We start from the raw sequence: 23289 nt of genomic DNA, 5'->3' as shown, positions 1-23289 counted from the left end.
GAAGGCGGAAGGAAAAAAGATGGGTCCGCTTCCCCACCCCGGTGGTGGGGAAGCGGACCGTACTAGGCGACGTATTGCGCCAGCTATCCCGTCACTGCTTCGCATTATGACCCGTAAGGTTTGCTTTGTGGCCATGGTGCTGGGCTGCTAAGCACGAGGTCACGGGATGAAATCCCTGCCACGGCGCCTGCATTTAGATGGGGGTTTAATGCGAAAAACAACCGGGTACTTAGATTTGTTTATATTTAGGTGCATGTTAAAGAACCCCAGGGGGTTCAAATTATTCCGGAGTCCCCCACTACGGCATGCCTCATAATCAGATCGTGGTTTTGGCATCTTCGGCTTGCCGTCCGGCAAGCCGAAGATGCCGCCCGAGTCCAAGGACTTCGAGCCGACACCTGAATCCACTAAAAGCAATGTGCCGGCTCTTTAAATAAACTTTATTTCTTCTTATGAACGAACTTGCAACTTTTGTTTCTTAACCAGCCTATATTTGGTATGTTTTGTTTGTTTGTGCGGCAAAGGGTAGGCGGCATCACCTATGGTGGCATCCTCTCCTATAGACTATTTTACGGAACCGTTTAAGTGCGGCCTTCTTAGGTTGTTAACGCTGCTGTTTTCTGTCTTTAACAACGAAGTGTACGTTACTACAGTCGATTCGCAAGCATGAAAATAGTTCAGCGTTTCATGACCACGTGACTTCACTTCTTCTAAAACTTATAAAAATTGTTAGTGTAACAGCCCAAGATGGCGGCGCCCATGAATCGAATATAAAATCGTCTATACACAGATATAATTAAAAACAAATGAGACTCCGGACATACATGACATATAGCAGAGATGATTATTAGCGATGGCGTTCAACCATGGGCAGTTCAGTTTTAACGAACAGAAATCTTTACAGAATTAAAGAGAAAAAGAGAATACTTGATTATGGTAAATGCAAGAACTATCGTGCACAAAAAATACAGTGGCACCTTAAACAACCAAAAGTGATCGAAATCAATCCGGGAACTTTCATTACAGTGACCTTTATCAAAGCCGGGCTACAGCGTAGCTTTACAATAATTCCACCAATACCTGCAATTAAGGGTCGAATACAACTGCTTAACTATATTCGCTCCCTCATAGATACCACATCTGCTGGAAACCACGCACAAAATTGACAACGCTTTTCGTTAGTAAGCGCTCTTTATCAGTGCCGACCGTCGTCGCTTATAATACGTCCAGCAGCAGAATTGGCTGGAATTTTCTCTGACGGGCATTTTTATCGTGAGTGCTTTTTGTGAAAAATACCGACCCAGAGGCCACATTGGCGTAAAACTATTCCATTTAGATTTCATTCCAATCTCATGACGTGAAATTTACGTAACCATCGGTACAAGTATCGGGCGATGACCTGTATAGCGTTGTTTGAACAACCCAATCAAACTCTCTCCTCTGTCTAGAAGGTCACTTTTGCTTGCTTTGAAGGCAAATAGCATTGCCTCCTTGACAGGTTTTTCTTATCTGATTCGCTGACAAGAGGCGAGGAACGCACAGAAATAGAGACGGTTTCGGTCGAGCTGGTGCAGTGAAGTACAAGTACACTTTGAAGTGGTGAGCTTTCGCGGTTTCATGACGTCGCGTAGCAGACAAGCGAAGGGGGCGGGGGTTGCCTGAAAACTTTTTGACTAATTGTGGAGAAAAAATAGTGGCAGAAATGGAATAAAAACAGATTGGGAATACCTTTACGTTATAGCACCCAAGATCCCGAAAGAAAGGAAAGTAATGGAGTCAATGCTCTGTTTCCAAAGGTTATGACATCGCAGTTGTTCAGCACCATGGTGCTCGTTCTGTGGAACTTTCGTTACTCTCGCAGCAAGATTCATCTCGACCCAGATGCGTCCCGAAACGTGGTGAGTGACTACTGCTTCCACAGCATACATGCGATGAGAATGAGCGTGCAATTTTACAGGTGATGGCATCTGTAATGGTCTCCAACACTTAGCCTAATACTTTACTATCTCTATCAATGCGTTGACTTTCGGACAAAACAACGACTTTTTTTCCCCCGATGCAAGTCTGAACTGATCACCAGCAAAGGCTACCCCGTGGAAGAGTACACGGTGACCACTGAAGACGGCTACATGCTGCGTGTCCAACGGATACCTCACGAAAGAAACGACAGCACGCAACAGCGAAACTACAAAGCCGCCAGCGAAAGCAAGACACCGGTACTCATCCTTCACGGAACGGCCATGTCGTCCGCTGACTTTGTTCTGAACTTTCCAAATCAAAGTTTGGGTGAGTTTGAAATAATAGTCGGGCTATGAGGAGAGGCGCCGTAGGGGAGGGCTGCGGGTCACTTTGACCCAACCGAACGCGGCCGCCGCGGCCGGGAAACGAACTCACGACCAGAATTTGTGTTTTTGTTGTTGTTGTTGAAGCTTCTGTTTCAACGCATGTTGAAAATTTCGTGGTGTCAGAAGCTGCATGCGACACCTTTGATACCTCCGAATCCTTTACTGCGCACACAGTAAACGACGCGACGCCAACGACGACTGCGATGACTGCGATATGACGACGATAAGACAAAGACGGCCGCGTGACGATGCCACTAACATAACAACGACGATGGGGACACGACAAAAGCACTTTGTTGAATGACGCCAGAAGGAAGTCCGTCAAAATGTTGCGCAATCCAAAATATAGTATGTTATACTAACACGCCCAGACTTCAGCCTTAGCAAGAACGAAGCGCTGTTTTTGTGAGAGATGCACTCAGAATTACGGCTCCGCTGACAATTGCACTGCGGACAACCAAGTTTCGGTTGGCTTTGAAATGTCCGATTTTTTTAGAAACTACTCGTGACTACCCCAATCATTCCGCGTTTTGGAAATTTTGTAAAGCTCTCCTCCGGCTTTGGGGCTTCTTTTTATGCTGGTCCTTATCCACATCTCTCTTATGACAACAATTTAAAATGTGTGCTTTGAATATTACAACTCAGCATGAGGCTACAGAAGGTCATGCTTAAACTATTATTAGTGACCATGCTGATTGCTCCACGATTTCCAAATTTCGCAACACTCATCGTTAGTTGTTTAGTCTGGCTTTGTCAAATCTTATTCGGGCATCTCTCTTGGTTTGCCCACGAGAATTATAATATATGACCACAACTTGAGCGTGATGCTAAGGGAAGCTCAAGCTCGCTTTCCTAGAACATTATTACCTTGCGCAGTTAAATGCCCGCGTACTCAGATTACATCGCGCTTTAATTCAATCCGGATATCTACACTTCAGCATCCTTCACAGCTGATATGCAAGTTTGGCACTTGAATTCTTATTACTTTTGCCAATGAGTGTGACAAAATTGGCATAAAAGCAACATTTCGAAAGGAAACCAAAACACCTAAAGAAGCTAGACACGTGGTTTTCGGCAATGCTGCCGGCTGCCGGCGTGCTGCACAGCTTTCACGTCGACCAGTCACATTCTCGTTATTTTGTACAAACAAAAGTCACATATGAAGGCTGATGTGCTTAGGACTCCTGTAAGTTACGACTGCGAGTTCAGCATAGACTGAGTTCACGACAGCCTCGCGTTCTAGAATACTCCGAACGGATCGGCGTTCTGAGTTTCAGCTGCTGATATAAATTGAAAAAAAAAACGCAGCGATATTCATTTCGGGACACGAAGTTCCATTGTGTAACCCTTATTTTTTTTCCTTAGTGTGTGTAGAGAGAGAGATAGAGAGACAGAGAACATTAATAATGAAAGGCAGGGATGTTAACCAGGACTGATCCCGGTTGGCTACCCTACACTGGGGAAGGGCAAAGGGGAGAGAAAGATTATTCTTAGTATGTAAATGCGCGTGTGTCTCATGCAGCTATTTTCCTGTTCTCTGAACGAAGTTTCCCGGTGACTTTTGGGGGGGCATCTATACCTGCAACGTTTTTTAAAATCTTTTCAGGATTTCTACTCGCTGATGCGGGATACGACGTCTGGCTCGGCAACTTTCGAGGCAACATCTACACTAGTCACCTTAGATACTCTAAAATTAACCCCATCTTCTGGAACTTCAGGTCAGTCCCATCTCATCGGCACAACAACAAACAAAAACGCTTTTCTAGCAAAATGGAGTTATTTATAGGCACTTCAGTTTCCTCTTTAGTGGATTACGATTCAGGTGTACATTAACCATTGCAGCAAGTGACGTATTTTCTCTAACATAAGGCCTCTATCAAGTAGTCCTCCGTGAGGCAGACCAGCATGAAGTATCAATTAGAATCCAAACAAAATAAGGCCGCACGATTCATCTCGAGAAACTATAACTACCATTCAAGCGTCACTGAGATTAAAACTGATCTTTCTCTCCAATCTTTAGGCACACGCCATGACATCGCTCTACTAACATTATTTCACAAATATGTACACTCCAATAGATCATGTTCACTTAACCTCGATATCCCATCCCGCACGTCCAAAAGATATTGCACAAGCATTTGAGTTTTACACGGATCTATGGTGACACTTTAGCTTTTAATTCATCAGCACTTCCACGAGCCATCAGATTATGGAATAACCTACCCAGACAGCATCGCATCTCTGTCTAATCCTGATACATTTCATCACCAACTTATTACACATTTCATTGAAGCCGTCGTTTAGCATGTCTCAGTTCATATGTTGAAGTGTTTTTGTTTTTTCGATTTCCTGTTAAGCATTTCGTTTCCTTTATTTTTTTGTGACATTTTGTTTGCCTTAAATTGTGCTATAACAAGCTTTGATGAATTGCGCACTTATTCATGCGCCATGCGCTTTTTATTTTATCGTGTGCTTTAAACTGTGTACCATATTTCTACTTATTTCCGCATTGCTTTGTCTCCTCTTCTGTACTGCGATTATGTGCTGAAATTTTATATACCATATATTGTACTTTTTTTTTATCTGGTTGTGTATGCACTGTTGAGATTTTTACGCTACCCCCCCCCCCCTTACACAATGCCCTACAAGCCTGTAAGGTAATTAAAAGAAATAAAAATTAGTTTGTAACTTGTATAGGCGCTGGTTCTCGACCGTTGATACGATCTCGACAGGGTCAGGTGGGTCTTCATCGCAAGAATCAGGAGACGGCGACGAAGGCGGGCATCGTGAGGATGAAAAAAGATAGAAAGAATGCATTCACTTCATTGGTACATGGCTGTGACTGTATCCGAGTCTCCAGCAGCTCTGCCTCACACGGGGGCCAGGAGGGCCTTAAACCACCCCTCTAGTACAGCCGATAAATCGGTGGAGAAGTCTCCACCGAAAGGGTCATTCACTTCTCGTGGTCTTGGGGTAGTTGAAGTATGTTTGTGATTCCACCTAGGACCTGCGTGTTCAGATCAGTCTTGTGTCCCCTTGTAAGGTTGCGAAGTCGACGACGTCCTCTGTTTCGTGTCCTCCGCTTTGTGTCCGCCCAGGGCGTGGCAGGAGCCATAGGGGTGACGCCTTCTTGGGGATGAGGGCAATTATCTTGACACGGGAAACAAGCTGGAATGTTTCCGACAATTGAGAGGTCGAATTCGAAACCGATCATAACACCGTGCCTCCTGACATGAAGAATATACAAAAAAAATCACAGCATATCCACGGGGTGAATGATGATGAGTGGGCGAAGCTCCGGAGGGAATCATCGGATCTCCCGCTTAAGGGGACGCTAGCACAAACGCGTTAGAAACGTGCAGTACTCTCTAGTAAGGGGGAGCGGCCACAGCGTCTTACGCAGCCATTTACACATGCCGGAACGTGCACCGCGTTTGCCGACGCCATCACATGACTGCTTAGAGAGTATACCCCCGTATTCATAAACGCTCCTCGACTTCAACTTGACTTGCCACCGTTTTGGGCAGCGCGTTCGAAACGCGTTGAAGGTAAGGCGGAGAGGCCACAGCGTCTTACACCAGCTTCTTACACGGGCCGTAACGTGCTAGCACAAACGCGTTAGAAACGCGCTAGAAACGCGGCCTTTCGTTAATGTTGGGTATTTATTGCCATCGTGGTGCGTGTGTCCATGTCCGCTTCGTGGCGTAGTGGGCTAACGCCGCGCGCTCGGAAGCGAGGGGTCACTGGTTCGATTCCGCGCTACGGACACAACTTCGAAATTTTTTTTCTCATTTTTCTCAGACTGGTTACACACTACTGGTTACACACTACTACTACGACGACGGGGACGGAACGGGTGCCGCTATAAGGAGCTTCGCCCCTAAAAAGCTCAAGTTTAATAAACGCCGCCAGCTAGAGATGGCAAAAACGAAGATGTCACGCAGCTGGGACTACAGTTCGGGTCCGTATCTTTTTTTGCCCTGTCTTCCGATTTCCACAAAGGCTGCCAGTACAAAATGCGGAAGTTTGGCACCCCCGGGTGTGTGGCCATTTATACGTAGCCACGCTGCGCCTTTCGCATTTGATAGCCTGCGTATGGTGTACTTGTAGCGCGCCTTGGAGGTTGTCCCTGCATGCGTGCATAGCTCGTTAAGAAATGTTTGCTCGTCAAAGGTGGCTTCTTCACAACGAGATACACTGTGTGGAGAAGCCCCTTACACACGTTTCTTTCGTTTAAGCGATGATGGTCTGTAAATATTTCTTACCTTTGGCTTGCCCGACTTTGCGTCTGTGCTGGACGCGCTGCTCGATATGCGAGTAACCATTTGAAAAACCGCGCATGTCGGCGCCACCGCATACATATAGTTGCCGCTGAGGTTGACATCGGTGGATGTAGCCGAGAACGCTACTATGGAAACGGTAAACGTCGTTATTGATGAGTACGCAAAAGCGCGTTAGCTGAGGTAGGACCTGGATCCCTTCTGTCCTGAAACCAGCGCTAAATAAACTGAACCATGAGGTACGGGGTACCTGTTATTTGCATAAGCCAAAGCATTGACGGCGATTGCAGCGCTCAATAGCGTGCTAATTCGGTGGCAAACGGAACGCCACGGCAGCTGTAAAATAGAGACCACCACGAAGTATGCACAGTTATTACAGCAACTTTCTCTGAAACATTTTACGCGTGATATGCTCAATTTGGCCTGTCATGCGAAGTTTTGAACCTGGAATCCACAATCCGCTGATAGTCATTGAGAGCTGAATGAGATTCTGAAGATAGCTTTGTCAATCAAAAAAAAAAAAAATCTGGAGTTCCTTTAGCTACGCGTAAGAGACCTTAAGGCGAAAACCTTAGTCATGCTCATGACTGACTTCGATCATCAACCTTTAGCGTTTTCCTTCACTTAATACCACATCCGTACCCATTCCACCGGTGTGTGAGTGTTAATCTTTTTTTCGCTGAGTCATTGTCATTTTTGCTGAGTTATACTCATGTCTATGTCTTCTACCATCATCCTTTAGTGTTTCTTTCGCTTAGTACCCCCGTCCGAACCCATTCTAGTGCTTTCTTTAGTGTTAATCTTTTTTTCGCTGAGTCATTGTCATATTTTGCTGAGTCATGGTCATCATTGAGTCATTGTATTCTACTATCATTATCGTTACTATCATAACCATACTTGCACCCATTACCATCATTAATTTTCGATTGTTTGCCGCTTCCCTACTGAAAAACACCCGTATTCCCCATAACTGCAATATCCAATAACATCATATCACACATAGGAAAAACGAGTTTTTGTATGGGATGCTATATTTTTCATATCGGATTATTGGATATGGGACATATGGATTTTTCAATCGTGTTTGGGAGTGCTTCAGCCATTTTTCCGCTTTGTCCTGCTCAAAATCATAATTAACTGAATTACTACCATGATCATTTATCGTTATTTATATTCCTCGTGTAATTACTTATCGATTGATATATAATGTTATGGGGTTTGTAATCTACTTGAGTTATCAATTTTTTGTGCATATTTTTAGCAATTTTTGTCCAAATTTTGTCTCCAATGTTTTGAAGGTCACCTCAAAACGAAACATATAAGGCTGTCGCCTTAATAATTTTTTTTTTTTATTTACGTGCCAAAACCGCGATATGACGTACGCCTTAGCGGGGAACTTCGGATTCATTTTTACTATCTGTGGTTCTTTAACGTGCTCCTAAATATAAGTACACGAATGTTTTTGCATTTCGCTCGCATAGAAATACAGTCGCCACGGGCGGGATCGAACCCGCGATCTTGAGCTCAGCAGAGCAACGTCATAACCACTGGGCTACCACAGCTGGTTCTGCCGATCCAAAGGAGCATCGATAGGATCCATCAACAGAAACCAAAGGAAAGTCGAAAAATACCCTGCAAGTCATGCGCTTGTCATGCATCATAAATCAATTGGGCTCACTGGCGCTCCTCTGAATCAAATTCGCGCCACTGCAGCCAAGAAGCACTTCATGCTTATATTTCCGTCTGCAGGGTAGTACTTTTATTAGGTCTGTTCCGTACTTGTGAACGTTTCTTTATTTTTCTTTTTTTTTTTGTACAAAGATAATCAATGGACGGTGACTTTTATCCGTACATACGCGTAGCAGAGGCTTCTCTTGTGCAACAGGAGTTTAGAACGAACTGCGTATTAGTGAAACGCAAGAAGGCAGGAACAAGATGTCCTAGCCTTCTTGAAAACTGTTTTCTCTCGCAATTGTTAATCAGTGCCATTTTATTTCAGTTTTGACGAAATGGTCAAGCACGACTTGCCGGCTACGATAGACACAGTGCTGAACTTGACACATCAAGAACGGCTACAGTACATCGGCTGGTCTCAGGGATCTCAGGTTTTGTTCGGTCTGCTCTCCGAGAGACCCGAGTACAACAGTAAGGTAAGCATTCAAGACTTCGTAAGTGCGCGCAGGCTTCATGCTCATTTCTTTATTATTATTATTCTGTTGCGAAATCTGTTGTTTACATAAGACTAACATACAGGGTGTATTTCTAGATCATACTTTTCACGGCCATGGCTCCCGTTGCCTACTTGGGACGCATGAGGACCCCTTTGCTGGCACTCGAGCCGTACGCTGAAGTCATTGCGGTAAGTTCGGCGTAATACAGCTCCCGACACGCGTTGAATAAGCAAAGCGGGACTGCATGATTGCTCCTTGTTCATCTTGTTTACACTATAATATTACTGGAGCGCTCAGTCAAGTGTGCCCCGAGGACACAAATCCCAGGATGACACACGGGTTCAAATGAGAAACACTCGAGAGCCAAAACTCTCGCGCAGAACCCCCGACGTGTTCCCAGCGGTCCTACCATCATTTGTTGCATGCAGCATCCAAATTGTGCCATTGGGCGGCGCCAGGCTCACGTAAAAAAAAAAGAAGAAGAAGAAGAAGAAGCCGACGTTCTTCCGTTTAAAGCGCGAAGGCTGCGTGTGACGGAAGGTTAGATGATGTTGCGATTGAGGACAAGTAAACGCAGACGAGCCCCAAAAATACAAAGTACGCACATTCCTGCCGAGTCTAAGATTGCTTGGTCATGCTGCAGCTTCCTCCTTTACTTCTTCCAGAGATAACCTGCAGCGGAGTATATGTTCCAAAGACGACTGTATACCAACTAACCAGGCGCGTAGCCAGGGGGGGGGCTGATGGGGCTTCAGCCCCCCCCCCCCCCCAAAATTTTTTCGTGCTAGCATGCACCACCGACCAAAACTACCACCGACGTCGGCAATCATTCTGGATTTTGTCTACAATGACTTTTTCACGCTCGAAAAGACATTTCGGCACGAACATTGCGAACTTGGGCTGGATTTCGTGACAACGCCCTTGCACCTGGAGTCACGTAACGCAAGGAGCCCCATCCAAGCACCAACTTTCAACAGCTTTTCGATAGCGAGCGGGCGCGTTGCGGCATCTCGCAGCGGCCGCGGAATATACGGAGCGCATGGATTTCAATTACGAAACTTTATAAGTGTAAAGTTCTCATAAACTTTTGACGCGAAATGTGCGCTGACATTTCCAAAGGCATGCTTTAAAAGATTTTCAATTCTAGAACTTTATGGGGTTAATGTTCTTATGAACTTGGGCCAACATGCGCGCACTGGAGCCCTCCTGTCCAAGCCGTTCCAGAAATGGAAGCACGCGCTCGCAATCTTCCACACACACGAAAATACTAAATATCACCGGGACTGTCAGCTAGCAGCTGATACTTTTCTCCAAACATTTTCAGGAAGCGTGCCCAATGTGATTGATCAGCTGGACCAGGGCAGGCAAAGTAAAATATGAGAAAACAGAAGAAAGTAAACGGCCTGTTATTGAGATTTTTTTTTTTTTTTTTTTTTTTGCGGGCGACAAGGTCTGGCTCTCCGTGGCCACAGGGACAGGGGCCCTATGGATTTAAGCAATGCCCCTGCTGAAAATACAGGCATTTTCAGAGTGCTTCTTTGCATGCGAGCTGATTGTGGAGATCCATATCTGAAGAACCATTTGGAAAGTTGCCCCAGCAATGCCTCGTATTTAAGCCCAGACGCACAAAACCAAATAATAGAAATTTGTGGTGACATTATCAAAGAAAGCCTAGATTCAAAAGCAGGCTGCTTCTCCATACTTCCTGACGAAACGACGGACATCGCTGGAATCGAACAGCCTACTGTTTCTGCAAGGTACCTAAACAAGTATGCCAACGACATCAAGGGAGTGTTTTAGGTTTTAGCACCGGAATAGATGCCCATCTCTCATTGCGACAGCATGCAGGTTCTATGTAAATGTGTAAATACTGCTGCAGCTTCTAGTCACCCTTCCAGTGACCACTGCCAGCGCAGAGAGAATATTTTTTTAGCAAGAGTTTACTAAAAACTACTTGCGCTCCACACTGTCTGTGGAACGCATGGTTAGGCTGACGCTTTTATACACCCACAGAGACATCGGCATCAACGTGTCCGAAGTCATTGACCGCTTCGCTCAACTTTCCCGCCGAGAGAAGTTTGTCCTTTAGATAGCGAAGCAGCAACAATCAATGCAAGTAAAAATAGAGGAGGTTCCTTCAGGTTCATAAGTTCTTAATTATGAAAACGTATGACCGTTCATTAGCTTTTAAAACCGCAGAAATTTTCGCCGTTTATTCTAGCAGTTGGCATCATGATCACAATTATCACGCGAATACAAAAATTACCAGAATACCAATAACCAATTTTGACCGACCTTGCTCACTGAAAGCCCGGCCCACGCGGCGTTCGCCAAAAACACACTCGGATATTGGGTAGTTCAACTTACCGCATCATCAGTGGCCTTCGTTTGTCCTTTTCTTTCATTTTCAGCTACCTGCTTTTATTTCTTTTTTCAAACGAAGGAATACCCTCCTTTAATTTTGGGTGCAGAATAATTGTTGGCGTTGTGCAGGCAGTTAAATTACACATTTTCGTACTGATTTATGCATTATTCCTCTATTATTCTACCCACATGCGCTGTCGCGACCGCTGCATGGCCCAAGTACATAACATGATTTCTGGGATCATAGTTATGTTCTTGCCTAGATCATCTGTATTTCTGTGCGCAAAGTTACTATCTGTGACTGAGCAACATGTTTATTTGTCTTATTTGACGCATTATATACACTGACGTTTGCTTAAATACGTAGATTTATTGGAGACTCATACGTATTTTTAAATATCTTATTGAGAGGTTTTGTGTATACAAGCAGTGAACTTTGTTTCCAGCGACTCTTTTTTTGCCCTTTAGCGAGTTGTATCTTCGCATTTGTATATTCCATTCTATCTTCGCATTTCTAATATATATTTTGCAGAAATCCCACTTTTTATTTGTACTCACTGCTGCGAGTATTATCTCGGTGTAATTACAATACACGAGTTACAGCTGCTCCTGCGCAATCGATTGCAACGAGGGATAGCGTCATTCAGGTTTCTTCCTGGCCGTTTCATGTGTAGAAAAATTTAAACAAGGTTATTGAATGACAAAGATTCATCAAAATATTTGTCCTCAACTTATTCATTTCATAGCCTTTGCGTTTTTTATATAAGCTGCATGCACTGCTTTGCTGGTTTCGAACTGATATTGACCCTTTTCGTGGCGATCCCGTGGGCGCTGCCACATTTGATCACGTGGTGACGCGTCCATTGCTTGCCTCAACTGCCTCCGTTGCCTCTTTGTTTACAATGGAAGTGTATGACGCCGGCGCGGCTTAGAAAACCTCTGTTTTCGGAGATATCGTAGACGGTGACTAGGTGGACGACACGAAGCTTTGATCACAGCTTCAGAGAACATGCAAAAGCGCTTTCGGAGCTGATTAAGTTATGTCCAAACGGCGCAAGCAGTGTATATGGTGCTTCTTCTAAAAGCGGGGCTAAATATGCATTCCAAGCTTTCCAATTATGATTTCAGTCAGCATTAGTATGTTTTGCTCTTTGTTCTTTATTCGGCAAATATTTTGAAGCAGTGGCTTGTCAGTTTCTGACTCAGTGAAGTTCCTCGGTGCAGCCACTATCTGATTATTTTCTGCCTAATCACTCGCGGGTGTGCTCAGTTCCGAATCCGATAGATTTGTTCTTGCTGCGCACAAGGCTTGAAACGTGGCTGTTTTGTACATTGTAATACCTTGTAGCAAATATATATTACAGCTAGTAACTCGCTTACTCTTGTGGACCGTCACGAAACATTCAGCTTCGACCATTCGTGCGCCATCGGTGTAGTGCGTCATTTATTGTGCGTATACAGCGCGCATATATTCAAGTGTGCGCCCATTCACTTATTCTCGATACGTCGGCGATAGAGTGGGCGTAATTTTTTTCTGCCATTTGGGAGAGATGTGTATAGATAACGTGCGCGCAACTTACTGTGACAGGAAGCGGCGCTACTCCCTTTGTCATTGTTTAACGAGTGGTACTCACTCTTGCCGACGTTCTGGGGATGAAGCCCTTTCTTTGAAGGTTAGCGATACAAGGCTAGCGGATGAGTAAATTTCTGTATCCTCGAGGAAAGCCGTACATGTCAAAATGCCAGTAACACGTTCGGACAGTTGCAGCAGCGGTCCGCGAACTTGGCCACACAGATTCGTTCTATTCCTTAACATGCCAGTCACTATTTTTGCAGCCAACTGCTGCACACGTCTTCAATCCACATTATTCAATCTAGCATTATTGGAGCACAGTGTGTTAGCGAAAACTCAGTTGCATTTCCGACAGCTGATAGCACAGAAGCAAGGTAGAAGCGGTAATGGTTTCGTGTTCGTGCGCGGTCGCTGAGGAGAGGTATGGCGCGCCGCCGTGAGCGCCATCTCGTTTCTCTAAAACAAACTGCTCCGCGAAAAGGGTCAATAGTTCTAAAGTTCATGTGATGTTTTCTTTACTTATTAATTAGACAAAAAAACGTGGAAGCATTGATATCAGTTATTTCTACCACAATTTTTGGGGCATACGAATATATTCTTTTATGAGAACATATATATTTTAATGGACAGTGCATAGCGTTCAATAATTCGTTTGCAGCATCTAATATACAATGGAATTGACAATGCAGTTATTATTCATGCATTTGATCCCTCGACAAATTCTATAAGGAGGAGGCTGCGCTGCAACCTGAGCCCCCCCCCCGAACAAAATTTCTGGCTACGCCACTGCAACTAACCCAGTAGCAACAACTTAATTTGGGAGCAGGGGGGCGGTGGGGGAGGGATGGCGGATATAAAAGATATCGACAACAGAGGGTGAATGCGACCTCAGTATCTGTACGCTGTTGTGATCCGGTCCTGAGGTTCGTGGTTCGGACTCAGGTGTAATTCAGAGGGTCGCAGGCCTACGCCGCCGGGGCGCTTATAAAACATGGAAGCTGACCTGCGCTACATCGGGGCGTCGCCGTAAGCTAAGTGGACCCAGGCCGTCATTCGTCTCTATCGCCAGAGTTGGTTAGGAGGTGAGGTCGGGAGGTTGAAGAAAACGAATTAGTGTATTTTACATATTTGGAAATTACAACTGGTTCCAGATGTGGGAGCACACTCCATGTCGGAGCACATTACACGTCTGATCACATTACATGTCTGAGCACACACGTGTTAAGCACCAAATATCCGTTTTTTAAGCCATCATTTTCCCTAGGTCACTACATATACGAGGTAATTTGATTACGCTGTCCCAGCCAATCAGAAGGGTCGAAATGTTCGCAGCAGTCCACCCATGATGTAGCACCAACTTGCTGGACTCCGACTCTGATGCTGCGCAATCGCCCTCGCATATACGACGCAACCACTAGGCAATTGAGAATCTGAAGTCGACTCTGTTCCCACGGAAGCCGTCGACGTTGGCCCCTTGCATCAATTTGTGGGCTCTCCATGACGGTCAGTTTGTAACGATTTGAGAATCCTGGTCTTGACGGTCGTTACCGCTTCCATAGAATGCGGTTGTTGCTGTCACCTCGAAGGGAGCTTCTCTGTTTGCCCATCAGTAATCAGCGCCAGGCCACGTCGTCGGCTAGGCGGCCGCTGGTCGTGGGAAGCGCTTCGTGGGAAGCGCCCAAAGAATGCGAATTGCCGTTTTGAGACTTAAGAACACACGGAACGCTAAAAATAGCCGCTGTTGTATGGTGGAGCAGTCGTTGGGAAAATGAAGTAGCGTATACGCAGTTAATTATGCTGCCCAGGGAATCACAAAATGGCTACGGCAGTACAAATATTGTTACGCGAAGGACGTATTCTTTGTTGTATCCAAATAACGGCGACAACACTTAATTTGTCTATTCACATATGATACCGTATTCTGTAGACCTCGGTCAGTGAATTGTATGTTTTAGAAGCAAAAAACTTGCAACAAATCCCACTAATGTGATAACAGATCCCTGCTTTACATTAACCTTTTGTGGCAATTATTTGTGCATTACATCTGTCTGTCTGCAACCAATGGAACACTTTGCAAGCCCTCAACCACAAATTTTTGGTCTGTCTCTCTCTCCCCGTCTTCTGTATGCGTGCGTGCGTGCGTGTTTGCACTTAACATTTTCTCGTTTCGCAACAAGAGCGTGATTAGAGCACCCCGACTGGATCTTGCGCAGGCATTCCTCAGACTCACCGGAAGTGGAGGAATCATGGTAAACACAGCGCTGACGAAGCTCGGAGCCAGACTGATATGCGGAAGTGACTTCACAATAGACATGTGCATCGCAGCGGTAGCTGTACTGAACGGCATCGACTGGAAGCAGCTGAACATCGTAAGTGGCACATAAGAGTTTGAATTCTTCGAATCTCGCATCGGTTCGTATACGACAGACAAGACAGCGTGTCCTCATTCCGTCCCGACCCGCATTTGACCGGAAATTCCACCCTTGACCGCGTTCTCATAACCGAACGCCATAGCCATTGAGCCACGTACCGTGGCAAGCGAAAACATGTTTGTGACAGCCTAACTGTAATATTCACACGCATCAACTATACCGAACGCGCAGGGACACATCTTTCACTTTACAAAGCGGAAGTAACAGCAGAGGCATCCGATGAGAGAGGATCCGAAAGGTCGGCAGCGCCTCTAAGCTTCGTGCCATCCGTTATATTCATCGCTTTTGTCTCACTGAATGGGAATACTTCTATTTCTGTATTTTCTTTTCAGCCTTTCTCTCAGACCCGGCCTATCTCCGCCGTCGGCCACTTCATGTATCTTAAGCCATAAATGCTGCTATTATTACTGGATTTGCTGTCCAAATCATCTAGCTCTCGCTTTCACTCATTTTTTTTTCTCCGTTTTTTTTTTTTTTTTTTTTTTTGCATTTACTGCCATGGCTCAAAATGAAATAGGGACATTGTCTTGCCGTGAAGTTCTTCAAATTTCGCCAATGCGAAGCTATGATAACAGTGCAAAAAAGGTAATCACACTAGTGCATGATCGTTTCCAGAAAAATAATAAAGAACAATCCCTTCGGCAAGCGAGCGAACGTGCGCGCGTCCGTGTGTGTGCGTGTGTGTTTACACTTTACATTTGCTCGTTTCGCAACAAGAGCGTGATTAGAGTCCCGACTCTATCTTGCGCAGGCATTCCTCAGACCACAAGTGGAGGAATCATGGTAAACTTCATTAGGAGATTCTTCAACAGAGCGACACATTATTTTTAAGGACACTTCTGGAAGATCTGAAAAATTATTAGAACAAGGCGATTTCTTGCTATTCCTCATAATTCGAGGAAAAGGGGCTTCTTTCGCAACCTTATTGCGAAAACAAGTGCGATAAAATAATACTGTCTATTTTGTTTCTTCCAGAGCCGGCTGTCAGTATACCTGAGTCACGACCCATCGGGCACGTCAGTGCGTAATGTTTACCATCTTACCCAGGTAAACTTTCTTCATTTTAATCGTAGTAATAGGCCTTATACTCAAAAGCTTACAGCAAGAGACACTCAGATCTAACACTGCATAATAAAACACAAAAACTTCATTTTGTTAGTACGACACCGTATCATTGTGAAAACCACTTTCGCAAGTTTATCACAGTGTCCTAAGTTGAATAACCAATATTATGGTTCTATGCCTTAATCATTAAGCTGTAGGTATGTAAATTGTAAAACGGAAGAGAATGCAAAATCAAAGCTGCCGCGTTTAATTTTTTCGTCTATGGTTATTGAGAGGACTAGCTTTCATAACCCCAGATCAAGCACCTTCGACCTTTACTGTGTCTGTGTGACATGTTTGCAGTTTAGTTAAGCCCGCAAACAATATCGGTTACATAATATTGAATAAGAAAATATCTGTTATCTTCAACGCTTCAAAGACGCTTACTATATGTTGCGAACTGCACCAACAGGAATGAACATGAGCATTTTACCAAGTCGTTCTTTTTTCACTGTACTGTGACTGATAAAGGTACTTTCCAGCCTGCACTTGCGGTCGTTGCCCAAGTAGCTCCCCGATTACGAACATGGTCCTCACATCGTCATTCCAACGGTAAAATAAGTTCGTAGAATCCACGTCAGTCGAAATGAAACCTGGAAGGTACCGTACGAAAAGCTGCCGCTCAACCAAACACGCCACCATGACGTCGACGATATGGAACGCGCAGCATTGCCTCACGAGGCAGTGGTTGTGGTGCGTGTTACGGTGCACGAGACAATCATGAAACCATAACTATAGGACGATATCGCAGGACAAGACGAGGAAAAAAAAGGAAATGGGACGGGCGCGATCTCACAGCTGTGTACCCAGCTACATCCATACAACGCAGCTGTAGCAACACAATGCATGTGCGCGCATGATGAGCTGAAAAACGCACAAGGAATAGATGTGATCGACACCAATTAACCCAGTAGTCAGTTCTAAAATGATAAACCAGCAGTTAAACAGACCCTACTGAAAAAAAAAAACCCTGCGTTCCCCACAACTCCTATATTCAATATCATAAGACATGTGGGAAAAACGGCGTTTTGTGTGGAATCCTATATGTCACATATCGGATTATTGGATATGGTAGATATGGAGCATATGGATTTTTCAGTCGGGATGCTTCGCCTGTCGGGCGAAACTGCGACTTTTTATTTATTTCGACAGCTGCAAGAAGTGCAAAAAAACTGTGCCGATGTTCGATCGTGTGGCCATTTTAGTGAGGGGAAGAACTCGGTATGAGCGGCAAATCTTAGAAGCCTTTCACACTAGAAATCAGAAAGATAATTGTGTTAGTGATACGTCCTTATGTTTAACGAACAAGGAACGTGCCTACCTAGCGGCTAGGCAAAAGGTCATCATCAAGCTGATATTAATGCACGTGTCTTGGGAAGAGTTGAAGATGCGCATGCGTCGGATGTTTTGTGCGGCAATGTACATTGAAATAAAAAAATTCAGAGCCCTTCCACTACTGTGAAGATGGAAGCCAGCGAAGCTATGACTACGGTGGGTCTGCTGTAGTGAATATTGCCCCCACGATGAGAATGGGCGTATCGTCATTGGGCATCACCCAACCGAACATGTCTATCATGAACGTTCCGGTTGAGAAACTCGCGTTGAAGCCTGGCCGTCGCACCGGGGAAGTTGACGCTAGCGATGCCGAGGCGTGCACCACCATTGTCGGGTTCCTGGAGGGCAAGACGACGCTATGGTGGCTAACGACGCTGACGTTTGGCCTCAACATCGCGCTCCCTCAACTCGGGGTCCACGGCTCTTCGCTGACGTTTCGCCTGGGCTTCGGAATCCCTCACGCTATAATCGGCACGTCGACGACGAGCCCTTTCCCGAGCGCGTTCGCGGCGGCGTTGCTCAAGCGCGTTAGGACACATCGTCAATTGCTCATGAATGGCTCGTACCTCCCTAATTAAGCAATGGCTCATACCCCCGTAAACGCGGCCTCCCCAATACGACGACAGAAAAGAAGTGGAATTCTACTCTAGAATGATCAGCAGCAATGCAGCCAGCTGTGCAAGCAGACGACGACGACGAACGCGGGAGCAGTGGCACGAGCTCGTGCCGAGGGCGCGCTCGTGCTCCGCTTCCAACGGCACGAGCGCAAACCGAGGGGCGCCAACGAGCCATCTGCGAAAGAAGACGACGACGCTCGAGCCAATGCTGATGGTGATAGTATTTTTTTTCTACACGCGGACACGATCCTGGGGGAACTAGCTCTTAACCGCTTCACTGTAAAATTAAGCAAGCGTTACACGTTTGTAAAGCGTGAAGGCGAAAGCCTGTCGCCGCACCGACTGGTACTAGTGGGCCAGTGCCGTCAGCGCTTTTGCTCAGGGAGGGGCAGTATGGGAACGCTGGCATGATGAGCGGCATCGGAGACAGCTGTGGAAGACGACGACGAACGCGCGTCTCATTGACCACGTGACTTTTTAGGGGCGAAGCTCCTTAGGGTGTGGGTCTGTCCCTCCTCTGTTGTAGTAGTCGTCGTAGTAGGTAGCCACGTCTACTTTTATGAGAAAAAAAATTCCGAGAGTTGTGGCCGTAGCGGAATCGAACCAGGGACCCCTCGCTTCTGAACGCGTGGCGCTAACCACTACGCCACGAAGCGCACATGGACAGACGCACCTAGATGGCAATAAATACCCAACATTAACGAAAGACTGCGCGTTTCTAACGCGTTTGTGCTAGCGCGTTACGGCCCGTGCAAGAAGCTGGTGTAAGACGCTGTGGCCTCTTCGCCTTACCCCCCCCCCCCCCCCCCTTGTATTCATAAACGCTCCTCGACTTGAACTTCACTTGCCACCGCCTTGGGCAGCGCGTTCGAAACGCGTTGAAGGCGGTGGCAAGTCACGTTCAAGTCGAGGAGCGTTTATGAATACGGGGGTTATACTCTCTCAGCAGTCATGTGATGGCGTCGGCAATCGCGGTGCACGTTTCGGCATGTGTAAACGGCTGCGTAAGACGCTGTGGCCTCTCCCCCTTACTAGAGAGTACTGCACGTTTCTAACGCGTTTGTGCTAGCGTCCCCTTAAGCGGCAGATGGTGCAATTATAATGAAGGGCGCTGTTATAAAATAGGAATGACGTCACCTATGGCGCGTGTCATTGGTGGAAGTCAATCGTTCGATTTAGTGCGGCGAGACTGGGCGAATTACACGGAAGATTCACGGTTTACCGATGACTAGCAGAAACACCGACCCCATTTTTCTTTTATTTTTTTTTTCAGGGTTCTTTCAAGGTTATTGTGCGACGAGGTTAAGGCTTTCGCTTTAAAAGTACAGTTGAAAGTAAAGCATCCGTGTCTAACGCCTTTTTGTGTACGCGTCCTCGTGTATTCGCTGGGACCCCTTTTTCAAGGTCATTCATTTTACATCACTTTAATCCGCGCATGCACGTAAAGCATTACAGGATTTTGCCGGTAAAAGGGGAATCGTTATTTGCACTAGCGAAATAGCTTGCAAGCATTATTAAGAGTGAACCATGCGCGAAGTGCACGCTTTTCGACACTGTTTTAAAGCAATGTGATGTCGGAGTGGGAGCAGTGGGAACTGTAGCAGGCGCAGCAATAACGAGAAGCTCGGTTATGCAAGTGCACGTGTTCCTAGCCGCGTGTCCCTCCACGTCACAGCGTCGTCTCCTCGGCTCAGTCCCGAGTGTAGTTCACAGGCTAAGATTCCGCTTTGTAGCTTCCATTCCAGCGTCCCCATTATCTTAAAGGCACGGCACGAGAAAGTTACTATGCTAGACTAACTATAACGTGTCCCTGACAAGCGGAAAAGCATTTTTTTTTCTTTCGTTTTGCTTCCCAGCTTGTACGTTGCAACTGCTTCCGAAAGTACGACTACGGGATGCTGCTCAACATACTGAATTACCAAACGGTGAGTTCTTAACAACCACGAGCTCTCGGATGTTCTTTGAACCACTTTCAGTGTTGTGTCTACAGAGCTGATGAGGTCATCTTAGCTAGTGACGCAAAATCAACAGCAGCGGCCCTTTACTGCATATTTAGCATTCTGTTCATGCTACTTGCAAATTTGAGACCACTTGAAGGGTATATTGGTGAAGGGTACCCTGTTCGATCGAGACCACCTAGAAGGGCACCCTTGTGTACATTGACGGGGCTGAACGGCCTGATACTCTGATTACCACGTCCATCATTTAAAGGTACACTAAAGAGAAAAATAAGTTGAGCTATATTAGCATGTTACTATTTATGTTATAAAAAAATACCGTCTTACCGTGAGCAGAGGCCTAATAAGCCAGAAAAGACGAATGACAGGCGCCAACGCCCCTTGAAGTTCCCGCACCACACAGCCGTGATATCATGGAGTATGATGCCGTCAGCTCGTACCCAGTTTTTATGTCGATGAAAATGGGAAAATTCTTTTTCTAAATAAAGCCGATGAACTACCAAGTTTCCATAACTTTTGCTGCGCCACAACGGCCCAAATATGAAAAATATGTATATTTGATATGCGTGACGTCACAATAGCGTACCGCCGCTGAAGTTTCGGCGCAAACTTTTTTTTTCTTCTCGTAAACAACCTCTTACCGGGATATTAACGAAACTATAGTCTTGAAAAAGCACTTCGTCAGTCTGAACTGATTTAGTGTTTCTCTTAAGTATTTCTTTACCCGCCGCGGTAACTTAGTGGCTACGGCGTGGCGCTGCATGAAGTCGCGGGTTCGATCCCGGCCGCATTTCGATGGGGGCTTCATGCCAAAACGCTCGAGTATACTTAGGTTTAAGTGCACTTTAAAGAACCCCAGGTGGTCAAAATTATTACAGAGTCCCTCACTACGGCCTGTCTCATAATCATGTCGTGGTTTCAGCACATCAAACCAAATAATTTTAATTGTGTTTAATGTTTCTCTAAGAACTGTTCACAACCTCATGCACAATGGTGGCTTACCAAAGAAATTTTAATTAAATGTGAAATCCTGTCCACCGACGACGCAGAAAGAGTGGTCCGCACCCGCCAGTAGGAGCCTTCCCGCTTCTTTTCTTTAAACGTGCCATAGAGAACCGCTATTCTCACGGCACTAGAGCTTTCGCTCACGGCTTCTCACATCTTCTGTGTATCTTCCCATATTATAGTTAGAGAGAGGCAGGTGAGTACCGCGTTAGAGACGCTTGACAGCCGGCCACTGTCACAACAAAATATACTATAGGACAGTCTTCACAACATGTGCGCTAAAGGCAGCCAGAGTGCTAGTTCGCTTCCTGCAGTCTACGGGCCAACGAGATAGACTGTGACAGTGACGTGTTCCATTAACAGGGTAGCAAACGGGACTTTTTTTCGTTAACCTCCCGGCATTTCCTTTACTTATCTCTTTCATGAAATTTGGTCTGTCCACACCTTTGTCATCGCAGTGGCGGCCACCCAGGTACGAGCTATCCCGCGCACGAGTTCCCGTGGCGCTCTACCACAGCGCAGGTGACTGGTACGCCGACCCATGGGACGTGGGGCGGTTGCAGAGGGAGCTGCCCAGTGTTGCCCGTCTCTACAGAGTGGCCGACCGGCGGTTCACGCACTACGACTTTGTCGTGGGAACGGGCAACCAGGCAGCACTCCTCTACAGCGAGATGATACATTTCATGGAACAGTATCGAAACGACGCCATGGCATCTCCCCCGTGAGTGCAGTGACGTGCAGCGGATATCCTATAGGAATCCACTGCCAGAATATGGACATCCAAGGGTTGCGTCGAATCCGTCCAGCGGATGTTGTTTGGCTACACTTTGTGTCCTGCGGACATTCCTAGCATCTTCCCGAGGGACATCATGGGGGACATGCTGTGTACATTTCACGGACTCGTTAGAGCCTTTTGCAATGTTTGCATGAATATTTTGTTGGCAGCAGATGCTGTGTGACAGATGGTACAGGTAGAATGTGTGCACAGGAAGATTACACATCACGTGCACACATAGGCATACACGCACACACAAGCCACATTAAACGTAATGCCAAGTCCTTACATTGTGATGTCTCAGTTTTATACAAACCAAACCGAACCAAACTGTAACCTTTGTTCAACCATAACAAGCTTGGCTAATTGCATGCACTTACTTCCACCAATTAATGTGCAAATGTGTTTAACTAGGCTGCTTGCAAACAAGTAGCCACATAGCAAAATGTTGTACGCCCTTGCTCTTGACCAATGTGATCGAGACCAAAAAGGACACTCCTCTGAACATTTTATCACTGATCATTTCTGGCACCCGGCATCGCAGATCGCTCTCTTAGTAAGCTGATACAGCAGATGTTCTGATATTGGATCTCAAACAGGCATGCCTCTAACGCTACACAAATTCAATTTAGCATTGCATGCAATTCGTCTGACAGCTGCAGAGTGAAGACCGAGTGTGCACTTGGTTGCTGACAGACAATTAAGCAGTCGCCACCATTTAACATTTGAAGTATGTAGAGTTTGACGAAACTTAACAAAACTTGCGGCAAGAATCCTGTCAACCAGTACGCTGATCACCAGCTTCATGAGAAAGTGCACTCATTTCAGTACAGGCTTGCACTGTGTCCAATCCATACCATAGATGGTGCCTTACCTCTCCACTGACATGTGAATTCGAAACTGTGTAATGAATCTCAGTATCGAAGCATGCACATAGGAGCCTGTATTCTTCTGCACTAGAATCAATTAGCTTATGAGCTGCCATCTTATTAGGCATACAGAGCCACTGCTCTATCTCCGATGATGACCACCTGTGTGTAACTCGGGAGAGATGTTGCACAAGAGCCAGGTGCGTCGAGTGCTTCACATGAAGGCAACCCAAGCCAAAGGAATAGGGTTGATTGGTAGCACCTACTGTAATAAAAGATTATGGCAGAACTCATGTCATGATGACTGTCGACGGTAATGCGAACAGCAATCGAGCAATACAGTGACAGACCATATTCCTGAAGTAACATTTTATTTCACATGTGTAGTAGTAATTGTGATACTTTTGTTGCTACAGGTATATGCCACATACTCCGATATCATCCCACTTTGCTATGGCACT

At 45.8% G+C, this 23289-nt stretch overlaps 2 protein-coding genes across 2 annotated transcripts in view; one reads left to right on the top strand and one right to left on the bottom strand.

The window, feature by feature from the left end:
• Positions 1–23289, bottom strand: part of LOC119461540 (chromatin modification-related protein MEAF6-like) — a 153242-nt gene that overhangs the window by 87874 nt on the left and 42079 nt on the right. The window lies entirely within an intron of this gene.
• LOC119462259 (lipase member K) lies at positions 1731–23182 on the top strand. Its single transcript, XM_037723603.2, has 9 exons — positions 1731–1898; positions 2064–2286; positions 3952–4063; positions 8625–8775; positions 8892–8984; positions 14947–15102; positions 16141–16212; positions 20078–20146; positions 21643–23182. The coding sequence occupies exons 1-9, from the start codon at positions 1800–1802 to the stop codon at positions 21907–21909; spliced, it is 1242 nt and encodes a 413-aa protein (XP_037579531.2). The 5' UTR covers positions 1731–1799; the 3' UTR covers positions 21910–23182.

This window comes from Dermacentor silvarum, chromosome 8 (assembly GCF_013339745.2).
Source record: "Dermacentor silvarum isolate Dsil-2018 chromosome 8, BIME_Dsil_1.4, whole genome shotgun sequence".
Taxonomy (NCBI): domain Eukaryota; kingdom Metazoa; phylum Arthropoda; class Arachnida; order Ixodida; family Ixodidae; genus Dermacentor; species Dermacentor silvarum.
The sequence above is the reverse complement of the archived record's forward strand: the minus strand, read 5'-3'. Positions and strand labels throughout refer to the sequence as shown.

Excerpts from the sequence above, each read along its gene's own strand:
- LOC119462259 (XM_037723603.2), top strand. The coding sequence starts at position 1,800 with ATGACATCGCAGTTGTTCAGCACCATGGTGCTCGTTCTGTGGAACTTT. Across the intron at positions 4,064-8,624 it reads CCCATCTTCTGGAACTTCAG|TTTTGACGAAATGGTCAAGC; the intron begins GTCAGTCCCATC and ends ATTTTATTTCAG. Across the intron at positions 8,985-14,946 it reads CGTACGCTGAAGTCATTGCG|GCATTCCTCAGACTCACCGG; the intron begins GTAAGTTCGGCG and ends GATCTTGCGCAG.